At 41.8% G+C, this 12018-nt stretch overlaps 1 protein-coding gene across 2 annotated transcripts in view; it reads right to left on the reverse strand.

The window, feature by feature from the left end:
• The window catches only part of gnaz (guanine nucleotide binding protein (G protein), alpha z polypeptide), a 45157-nt gene that overhangs the window by 16767 nt on the left and 16372 nt on the right, over positions 1 to 12018 (reverse strand). Inside the window, exons 1-2 of one of the 2 annotated variants that reach the window (XM_081354079.1) lie at positions 4182 to 4347; positions 1901 to 3208 (exon numbers count right to left, since the gene is read on the reverse strand). In XM_081354079.1, the coding sequence (XP_081210205.1) occupies positions 1901 to 2623 (723 nt within the window). In that variant the 5' untranslated portion in view covers positions 2624 to 3208; positions 4182 to 4347. Of the gene's footprint in view, positions 1 to 1900; positions 3209 to 4181; positions 4348 to 12018 lie in introns of those variants that run through there. The other variant, XM_081354078.1, reaches the window with a different exon arrangement.

The following is a 12018-nucleotide window of genomic DNA, read 5'->3' on the forward strand; positions in this document are numbered from 1 at the left end:
AAGATGTAGGCTATGTACAGTAATTGATACTTTGAACGTTATCTGTAATGTTTATGGTATTTTCAGGCAGGATGAGCAATATATATAAATCGTTAAGATTAGTGTGTCTACTCCACACTGCCGTCAAGTCACCTTCATTTATATAGCGCTTTTAACAATATGGACTGTTTCAAAGCAGCTTTAAAAGCCGACACAGGTAACTGAACTAACACAAAATAGATTTATTTATGCACGCATTTATGCAGGAAATATTAAGCATGAAGGGAAATTTCCGACTTTAAACCAATAACCATTTAAAAGTTTAGGCCGTTTGCGTTGTAGGAATGTACAGGGAGACTTCAGATATAAAAAACGCTGACTCGTTACTGTATGTTGTCTCATTAAAATCAGATGATTTCCTATTAATTCAATAGAATGTGATGGAACATTAGGGAATACCAATATGACGGTATGGTGGCTTCACATTTTATGATGTCATCATGAGTAATCCAGTCATTTATATAGATTAGTGGTCTTAACACAAACACACCTTTAATTAACGTCAGAGGCAATTACAATCAGGTTTACTCTGTAAATATAATTTGTAATTAATTCATGGGGAGCCTGCTGAAAAAAACCTTGCTTAGAAAAGCCTAAGCTAATTTGCCGTGGTCTCCCAGTAGTCTGGGATGCATTTCCCAAATACATTGTTAGCCAACTAATTATGGTCGCAAGTTCAGTAATTACCAAAATAGTTCAACGATTAAGTGTTTCCCAAAATCAACGAACATTTGCAAACTGCATCGCAAAGTTGTTTACAGCTCACAACCTGCAGTTAGAAGCATAGTTTCTTGTTAGTATGGTTGGAAAGATGGATGCGTGAAAAAGTTACTATGGATTTGGGAAACAGCTATGACTAGCTAGTTAATTCTCCAACTATGTAGTTGTCTCCAACTACATACTATGGTAGTTAGGCAGGGAGTTATGTCACTGAACAGGAAACGCACTACTGGTTAAGCTGGTGTTTAGTTGGGAGGCAAGGTGATCTCCCAGTCTGACCCTCTGATAAGGGCCCAAAACCCCTCTAAGACTAGCCAACAAACCAGCTTCAACAGGCTGGGAGAGCTGCTAAGACCGACAATACAGCTTAGACTGGTTAAGATGGTAAACCACCTAGCATTGTCTTTCTGATGAAGCTAGATGACCAAAGAGAGATGGTTTTTTGAACAAAAATAATTTGTTACATTTATATAGCGCTTTTCTGGGTACTCAAAGCGCTTCACATATGGAAGGGAGAATCTCCTCAACCACCACCAATGTGCAGCATCACCTGGATGATGCGACGGCAGCCATATTATGCCAGAACGCCCACCACACACCAGCTTATTGGTGTAGATAAGACAGTGAGATGAAGCCAATCAGTTTATATTGGGATGATTAGGGGGCCATGATGGACAGAGGCCAATGGGCAAATTTGGCCAGAATGCAGGGGTTAAACCCCTACTCTTTTTTCCGAAGGACATCCTGGGATTTTTAATGACCACAGAGATTTAGGACCTCGGTTTAACGTATCATCCGAAGGACGGTGCTCTTTTGACAGTACAGTGTCCCCATCAGTCTTGATGGTTAAGCTAGTTTAGTCCCCAACTGGTAAGGACATCAGTGTTTAAAACACAACAAGCTATTCTGGTCTTAAGCAGGGTGTTGTTAGTTCTCTAAATAGCTTCAATGTAACTGAAAGTTTCTGTGCTACAGGAAATGTGGAAGTGAGCTGATAAAAAGCACTTGTCTGTCAGTGCCACGGACAGGATGAATGTATTGTAAAGATGTATGCAGCCCATTGCGGATAACATTGGTTTCATGTGTTAGTGCATTATCTCGCTGCACCAATGACCCGAATACAAAATTGGGCTCTCCTTACCGTCTGGTTGTCTTCATAAAGCTTGAGGTCATAGCCACTGAGCTCCACACAGAATATAATGGCAGTCACACCCTCAAAACAGTGGATCCACTTCTTCCTTTCTGAACGCTGGCCACCCACGTCCACCATTTTGAAGGTGAGCTCCTTGAAGGTGAATTTGTTCTCAACAATGCCAGTGGTCATGTCACGAGAGCGCAGAATGTCCTCTACGGTTGGGATGTACTCTGGCGCAGAAATGCGGTCCAGGTCGTTTAGATAATAGGCTGTATTGTCCTCTAGATGGTACTCATTAGAGCGGCAGAAACACTCCTGGACCCCTGGATCGGCCCACAAGCGCTTCATCACCCCCAGGAGCTCTGGTGTGATCTCGCCCTTGCTCTCAGCAGGCCCGGTGAGGGCAAAGAGTTGCACTGCGTCGTAAGCTCGATCGGGGTTGTGGAAGTCGATCTTCAAGGTGGCGAGGGCACGGATGATACGGGTGAGTGAGTCGATGGCGTTGTAGAGGATGAGGGGCTTGTATTCCTTGCATGCCTCCAGGTTGAAGCCTCCACTGTGGATGATCTTCATCTGCTTCACAATGGTGCTCTTGCCAGAGTTGCTAGTGCCGAGCAGCAGAAGTTTGATCTCACGCCGCTGCCGCTGGCTTTCTGAGCGGAGATGTCGATCTATACGTCGTGAGCGCCGGGCGGCCTCCTTCTCCTCCGAACTCTGCCGGCACCCCATGGTTGACTGCACCTGGACTTGAGCTGGTAATCCCAGGGAGTGAGAGAGATAAAAAGTATGCAATGTAAACAATATATGTTGATATAGTTGAGCGGAGACTAGAGGAAGCTTTTTCTGGAAACCTGTGTCAGATTGGTGTTAGACAACTTGCATTGTTCAAATCTACAGTTTATGATTTTTTTCCAAGGGTTGATTTTTGGCGTACAATGCTACCATGACATGGTGGAAGACCCACTCAGGCCCTGGCATAAGGGCATTTGCCTTTGAGATCCCAAGGACTTAGGGTTCATATCAGGGGACTCTCTCCCCTGAGCACGGCGGGCTTTAAGTGGACTTGTCAATGTTCATCGAGAGAAAGTCGAAATCGTAAAATTCCTTCACTCTCCTCCCTCATGGCGTCCAGTGTGCTTCCCTGTGTTTCTGTGACTGATTCATCTGTAGACAACTCCTACCTCCTTTAATTTTCTTCAGACACTTTGCAACCGATGGAATGTCAGACCTGTGTTTTTGTGGACTGTTTTAGGCGACTGTGTACTAGATCGTCCTGCTTACATAAGCCAGTGAGGCAGCTAAAGGCCCACGTTCCTGCAGGTAAAAAAAAAAAAGAGAGACATTAGTAATCATGAAACAGAAAGGAGGGCAAGTAAATGGGAGAATTCTAAGAAGAAAGTTTCCATCAGAGAGAGATTAAACCTTCCTAAACCTTCTTGACTGGACGATGCTCTCACAAAATTAAGCATTAATCAGTTAACAGTTCTTCACTTTCTTAACTTGATGTCTAACAACATGATACATGCATTCACAAACATGTTTTACCTTCATAAATGTGACATTTCTGAGTAAATCAGAATGTACAATGAGAAAAAAGACTTTATTTTGTCCAAAAGGAATTGATTGGATTGTGAGAAGTTGTGCATTGTGCATTCCTGAATGAAACACTGCTGGCACCCACTTTTGAGGAGACTTTTTGACCAGGGCACGAAAGCTGAAGGTAAAGTTCGCTAACAAGAGCTCCTAAATGCATCCCAATGATTACACTTCTATCGTTATTTGTTATTATTGCTGTAACTTGAAATATATTAATTTTAACTGGAATAAAATTTGTTTTACCTACAGCAGTGCCCTAAAATAAAGTCTACTGTAAAAAAAGGTTACTGTGGCTACATGGCCTTGATTATGTGAGACAAAAACCTAAGTTGTTTCATACAAAGACAATCTTTTTTAGTAACCTTATTATGAAAGTAATAGGGTCAATTTTGATTTATTTTTGACTTTGACTTGTTGAAAATTTGACTTGCTGACTTGCTTTTCAACAAACAAATAGACTTGAATTACACATGCAGAATAACAAATGTACATGTGCACTCATCACAAACTCAAAAATCACACCAATTGCTTTCAAATAACTGAGTACACTCAAGCAAAAGATGAACAGACATGATAATTATCACAGTCAGCCTCTGTTAGCACTGCAATATACATTTGCTACACACTTCTGCTTTCTCATATACACTCACACACACCTCAGATCTTGGTATATATCTATCTAAAATCTAACCTCCATGGTAAACCTGTCCCATCACGCACTCCTTTGTCATCTGCATCTCTCTGCGACCATAGATTCAGGTCTGCCAAGGAGGTGATCCAGCACACAAAGCCCACAAACACATTTGTTCTCAAACAGAATCCACACATACGCACACAAGCAGAGGCAAGCAGGGTGTGAAACGGAAACAGATGTGAGATGAATGTCCTTCCCTGAAGCAAAAGGTACCGCCCATTTTACTCTCCCTTTTCCCAAGCCTCAACCACTGAGCTAACTGATAGCAGGTGGACTGCTTATTTACTGTCATGGTGGAAAATAACTGGCTCAGACCAACAGGTGCTTTACTACGACTCATTCCAGTGTACTAAATGTAACAAACTCCTTTAGGAAACGGTTTATAATTGTAAAGCAGGGCTCAACAATAAGAGTATTTTCGGCTGGTCAGTATTTTTACCTACACATTTTTACATTCACTGGCCCCACCATTTAAATTTTTTTTTAAAATGTTTTATTTCATTTAACACAGATAAAAAATCTATAAAATCTATTAATTATATTATGTTTAGCAATCCCATTAAAGGCATAGTTACCCTAAAAATGAAAAAGAAGTCATCGTTTTCTCGCCCTGGTGTTCTAATGCCGTTCTTTCCTTTTTGGACCACAAAAGGAGTATTTTTTTTAAATGTCCCGCTCACACTTGTCCGTATAATGGGAGTGAATAGTGACCAGAATTAAGCTTTTAAAAAATATGCATAAGGATCACAGAATGATCCTATGTGACACGCGTCATATATTTTAAGTGTTCTGGGGTATACAACAGGGTTTGATGGAAAAACAAACCGAAATGTAATGGATTAATTGACGAAAATCCTGACCTTTGCTGTTGGTCTTCTATGCATGTCTGCGCGTACACTCTATTAGCGCGGTAATAGAATAGACACTCTATTGCAAGTTGTGAGAAATCAAGATTAATAAAACTCCTAGAAATCTCAAAAAAGTATCTGTACTTCTTCACTGAGATAAATATCTTCGAACCAACTCCAGTTGTCTGACAGTCAGAATGGCAGTTGACAGATGTGAACATGATAACGACTTGTTGCGATGAGCACAACAGATATATTCACCTCAGAGAAGAAGGTACATGGGTTGTATTTCAAGTCGCGTTTTTATTCATCTTGATTTCTCACGACTTGTGTGCTTATTTTCTTCGCCGCTAATAGTTTAATTTTGTTTAATTGTTTAATTTTGTTTTTCCTTAAACCTTATCGGATATGCCCAGAACACTTGGAATTTGCAGCATGTCTTGCATGGGATCATTCTTTGATACTTTGGCTTCTTTTTAAAGCTTGATGCTGGTTGTATGGACGAGCGCGAACGGGACATTTTTTTTTTTTTTTTCTCATTTTGTGGTCCAAAAAAGAAAGAAGAGCATATATGGCATTAGAACAACACCGTTGGGAGTAAATGATGACATAATTTTCATTTTAGGCTATTTTTATCTTTTTTTTTAAATGGATAAAAAGTAGAAATGCAATTAATGGTGATTCTTCAAATGCTGTAAAAATAATAAATTATAAAAATAATAATACATCAAGTTTATTTTTAAAGATGCTACATTTTAAAATTCAATCCGGTTTAGTCAAACACTCACAGTTAACCACACCAAAATCCTTACCAGTCTTTTTTTTCACTTCCTTACATAACACCTCGTTCTTCTGTCTGACACCATTTCAATGTATCATGCCATCCATTATTAAAAGCATCCCAGCAAACAATATATGGATAAAAGGACTCTTAATATGATGTGACCCCTAAAACAATTCATAATGAAATATGTGCTTTCAAGGGGAGTAGATGAGCTCTAAAGGTGATCTGCTAAAACAGAAGTGCCTGAGGGACAGCATAATAAATGGATGCTCTTTGTGACAGGCCGTGTGCTATTGGCGGTGTAACAAATGTGAAATCACGCCATGGCCTAGTTTCGGCTGAGAGATTACATTTCCTAGACTGATCGCACAGAGAGAAAATACATCTCCAAGATCTGTCACAGACAGAATCCTGCTCTTAGAAAGATTATTGCACAAATATGTGTGGCAAGATTTGACAGGGAAAAGACACAGCAAAATACAACGCACACAAAGGAAGATATATGGAGGGACAGGATGATTCAAAAGATGTTTCAAAAATCACGTCAAACTAGTTCAAGTTCACCTAGTTGTTCTGAGTTTGCACTCCGAATACAGTTCACTTTTTTTTGTCCGGTGAAATTTTTTAAAGCATTAGAGACACCAACCCCTTAACTTTTTTTTGGGAGAACTATTATAATAAATGTTCGTTTAACACAGAATAACTAACAAGTTTATAAAACATCAAATATTTGCTCCGATCTCGGAGGACTTGAGGCCTTCCAACAGACTCATGACAAATCATAACTATTTTATGTTTTCACAAATTCATAAGAATTGCTACCATCTCATTCATATGTTTTTGTATGATCTGCTTATGCCCAATTTTTTCTAAATTCTAACATTTTCATACTAAAATAGTTATAGTTATGCTTTCTAATGAAATCCAGTTAGTATGTATATCCAGTCATTTAATATAAAAAAAGTTTTAACTGTAACCTATTTTGTCTTACCAAAAACATATTTTTGTTTTAGCTGGATCCGACTTCTTGTTACCACATGATTTACAAAAAATGTAACATTCCCTAACATTGTGAAACCCAAGAAGGGACATCACGTGGAAGTGATCACTTTCTGCAGCATGATGGGAAGACAAGTGAATGATCTTTCTCAATTACTACAAATATTGTATACTGCACTAATATGGCTTAACCTTTAACCCTGTTACCCAAGTTATTTGAAGAAAAATTTAAAATTTAAAATTTCTTTTTATTTATTTATGAGAGACAGTTTATCGGGGGTAAAAACTAGCTAGCCCTTATTAGGGCTTTTCACACTTGAAATAGTGTACCCTGCTTCATTCTAAACCCAGGGTAAATGGCATCCTTGGTTATTTTGCTTCACGTTTCACAATGATAATAATTTATCTGGGGTTAACAGTTAATCCTGGGATTTCATAAAATGTCATTTCACACTGTCGATTCCTAAACACAGGGTTAACATCCTTATTTGCATATTTGTGGTGTCAGTGTTACTGATTGGACGAACACCGCACGCAAGATGTTTACATAAAGGCTTTAGCATTGCACATCCTCGTATTATAGATAGCCTTTACTATCAAGTTTATACTGAATGGACATTTTGGACTATAATGGTATGAATGAAAGCTCTCTTCTTCACTCCAATTGTTACGTTTTCTGTCAGCATTTGACATTTTTTCTCTGAAGTTGCTTTTTATATACAATGTGCAGTGTTTCCGTGACCGTCTAAAGCAAGTGAATATGAGGCACGTGATTGGTTGTTGATTGCTAAGCATCTAGATGTAACATTCTAACACCCCATCATTTCATACTGTACAAGTTTGGCACCGCATTACAGGGTTAACAGCGCAAAAGCTGTTTCAGTGCAAAAAAGTTTCATAGCCCCTGGATTAAAAGCGATTCTCATTCATTTCTATGGTATCCGCAAACAGTGATTGACTGTCACAGTTTTGAAAGAACTTCAGTGACGTCAAGGCTGTAATGTGATTGATTATCAAGACACAAGTGATCCAAGATGACATTACGCTTTCTCCAATGGTTGAGCCGTGGACCCTGCTATATCCCATTAATAAAACCATCTCTGGCCAAGGTCATGGGTTTGATTCCCAGGGGATGAATTGAAGAAATGTATAGCTTGAATGTAATTTATGTCACTTCAGATAAAAGCATCTGCCAAATGCATACATGTAAATGTAAAATTAATAGAAAATAAAACAGCTCATGCAGTATTTGAAGATATTTGAAAAAAGGGCCCTATTTTGTTCCCTGTTTGTGGAAAGTGCCATAAATATTAAAAATATGCTTGATCTCATTTTTGCATTTCTTCCAATTCAGCATTGCATCAGTCAAACGGTGACGCTTTTAGAGCTAATACCATTTTAGATAATTACTTGAGGCAATTAGAGTATATTTATGATAGTTGATTATTCTGCTAAATGTAATGGCTGTTTGAGACGAAGGATGACAGCTGGAATGGTTGAGAAATAGAATGTGCCTGACCAAGTCTTGTTTCACCACTTCCGCTTCCGTAACAAGACCCTGCTTGGATGTCTAAAATAACACTGTCGCTTGACGTAAGTATCAGTCAAAACAGTAACCTAGAAACCAAACATTATGCTTGCGATGCTTGGTTCTGTGTATCAGAAATGCATTGGCAATGTGTATCAAAAATGTGTCTTAAGGCTGTGACCAAATGTGTGAGTGAATGGAGAATGACAGAGGTCTCACGGTTAAGTCAGACTCATGTTTTCTCATGAGCACTGAGGTAATCTGACCCCACCGGCTCCCTTTCGCCTCCAGAGATTAGCTGCTGTCAGCCCCACATATTTCCTGATATTAATGCACTCATAATTATATAGATTATTCAAAAATGACTCAGTGTCATACTATTGTGAAATATGTTTGAGTTTTGCAGTTTTATGAAATGAACAAGAGAAAATTAACACAACTAGTTTGAAACCCATTTTCCTATATAATCTTACACTCTTATAGGGGTGTGTGATAATGACAAAAATGATATCTCAATATTTTCTGCCATTTTGTTAATGATAGTTAGACAATGTTTATTTAGTGTGTTATTGTGCTGGTACCTTGGCAAGTTTAGTAGCGGGAAGCTTTAGCGGACGCCGTCGCCTCGGGAGGAGCTTTATCGGTTAACTTTAGCGGCGACGTCGCCTTGGGAGGAGCTTTAGCGGTCGACGTCGCCTCTGTAGGAACTTTAGCGGCGACGTCGCCTTGGGAGGAGCTTTAGTGGTCGGCGCCGCCTCTGTAGGAACTTTAGCGGCGCCGGCGACTTGGGAGGAGCTTTAGCGGTCGACGTCGCCTCTGTAGGAACTTTAGCGGCGACGTCGCCTTGGGAGGAGCTTTAGTGGTCGGCGCCGCCTCTGTAGGAACTTTAGCGGCGCCGGCGCCTTGGGAGGAGCTTTAGTGGTCGACGTCGCCTCTGGAGGAGCTTTAGCGGTCGACGTCGCCTCGGGAGGAGCTTTAGCGGTCGACGCCGCCTCGGGAGGAGCTTTAGCGGTCGACGTCGCCTCGGGAGGAGCTTTAGCGGTCGACGTCACCTCTGGAGGAGCTTTAGCGGTCGACGTCGCCTCTGGAGGAGCTTTAGCGGTCGACGTCGCCTTGGGAGGAGCTTTAGCGGTCGACGTCGCCTCTGGAGGAGCTTTAGCGGTCGACGTCGCCTTGGGAGGAGCTTTAGCGGTCGACGTCGCCTCGGGAGGAGCTTTAGCGGTCGACGTCGCCTCGGGAGGAGCTTTATCGGTCGACGTCGCCTCGGTAGGAGCTTTAGCGGTCGACGCCGCCTCTGGAGGAACTTTAGCGGACGTCGTCGCATCGGGAGGAGCTTTATCGGTCGACGTCGCCTCAGGAGGAGCTTTATCGGTCGATGTCGCCTCAGGAGGAGCTTTAGCGGCCGACGTCGCCTCGGGAGGAGCTTTAGCGGCCGACGTTGCCTCGGGAGGGGCTTTAGCATCGATGTCGCCTCTGGAGGAACTTTAGTGGCCGAGGTCGCCTCGGGAGGAGCTTTAGTGGACGCCGTCACCTCGGGAGGAGCTTTAGCGGACGTCGTCACCTCGGGAGAAGCTTTAGCGGACGTCGTCACCTCGGGAGGGGCTTTAGTGGACGCCGTCGCCTCGGGAGGAGCTTTAGTGGACGCCGTCACCTCGGGAGGAGCTTTAGCGGACGTCGTCACCTCGGGAGAAGCTTTAGCGGACGCCGTCGCCTCAGGAGGAGCTTTAGTGGACGCCGTCGCCTCGGGAGGAGCTTTAGTGGACGCCGTCACCTCGGGAGGAGCTTTAGCGGACGTCGTCACCTCGGGAGGGGCTTTAGCATCGACGTCGCCTCTGGAGGAACTTTAGTGGCCGACGTCGCCTCGGGAGAAGCTTTAGCGGACGTCGTCACCTCGGGAGGGGCTTTAGCATCGACGTCGCCTCTGGAGGATCTTTAGCGGTTGACATCGCCTCGGGAGAAGCTTTAGCGGACGTCGTCGCCTCGGGAGGAGCTTTAGCGGTCGACGTCACCTCGGGAGGGGCTTTAGCATCGACGTCGCCTCTGGAGGAACTTTAGTGGCCGGCGTCGCCTTGGGAGAAGCTTTAGCGGACGCCGTCGCCTCAGGAGAAGCTTTAGCGGACGTCGTCGCCTCGGGAGGGGCTTTAGCATCGCCGTCGCCTCTGGAGGAACTTTTGCGGACGTCGTCGCCTCGGGAGGGACTTTAGCATTGACGTCGCCTCGGGAAGAGCTTTAGCGGACGTCGTCGCCTCGGGAGGAGCTTTAGCGGTCGACGTCGCCTCGGGAGGGGCTTTAGCATCGACGTTGCCTCTGGAGGAACTTTAGTGGCCGGCGTCGGCTCGGGAGGAGCTTTAGCGGACGTCGTCGCCTCGGAAGGGGCTTTAGCATCGATGTAGCCTCTGGAGGAACTTTATCGGACATCGTCGCCTCGGAGGGGCTTTAGCGTCGACGTTGCCTCGGGAGGAGCTTTAGCTGTAGCTAGAGCTGTTTTTTTTTTTTCGTTGGGAATTGACTGAATCATAAATTGATTGACACATACTTTGTTGATACTGACTGTTCCACTGATTTCTGAAGTCTGAAACAAATGAATGTCTGTGTACCTGTCAGATGAATGCATTTCGAGGAACATTGAGGACATATTGTTTTATTGAGTTGGTCACCCATGTGACCCTGGCCACAACTGACTACTCCCTTTCCCCAGAACAAACCCAGCTTTGTGCAATAAAAATAGATTGTTATATAACACGCAATGGCATCTCTGTCTTATTGATGAATGCTTGTGCTATGTAAGGCTGCCTGCCACTTGTAACTCTCTGGGATACAATCTTGGCCCAACTCATATATGTCTGACAAATATCACATACATTTCACAGAGCAGGAAACCTGTGTCAAATTAAGTGAACTATGGTTATTGTATGATGATGCACAGATTTGAAAGAACTTCTTGGGATCTTTGTTTTTGCTCAATTCAAAGTCAAGTCACATCTATGTAGCCCTTCAGACAATACAGATAGTTTCAAAGAAGCTTCACATTAATAAACAGGAAAAACGGTTAATTCTGTAAAATGTATAAATTATAAAACAAATTCTATTTCAGTTTTAAGTATAGCTCTACAGAAAATAATAGTGTCATTTTAGTTCAACGTTGTTTAAATTCCGTTCAATAACGACATTTATGTTGCAAAGTTAATCAATTATGAACTGAGTTCAATTCAGCAGCTGTTTTCCTGTTGGTGAATCAAATCAATTGGCAAATATCAATTAATGCATTGTTTTATGAAGAGTAAACAACATTTTTTCTAATTGAATATCCTATTTCACTCAGAAATATGTCCCATTATGGAAGTAAAATGGGTTGCAAATGGAAATACGGTAGACTCTGTTACACTGTTGACTCTGTTACAGTACAATACATGCATCTGTTAGGTAAAAGTTTAAGTATCTCATTAAGTATTAAGTAACTCATGTCTAACAATTTATAATTGTTGCACTGATTTGATTTTAATTCATTGTGATTTAAAAAAAAAATTATATCATGTCTACATAAAATTATTTTTAATTCTACATATATTTCGCAATGTGAAAAAAATCTCTTTACTGTTGTTTATAAATTTAATCAATATAAATATATTTTGTTTATTTACTTTGCATTACATTCATGCATTTAGCAGATGCTTC

Source organism: Scardinius erythrophthalmus, assembly GCF_964197995.2.
Source record: "Scardinius erythrophthalmus genome assembly, chromosome: 23".
In the NCBI taxonomy this organism is placed as follows: domain Eukaryota; kingdom Metazoa; phylum Chordata; class Actinopteri; order Cypriniformes; family Leuciscidae; genus Scardinius; species Scardinius erythrophthalmus.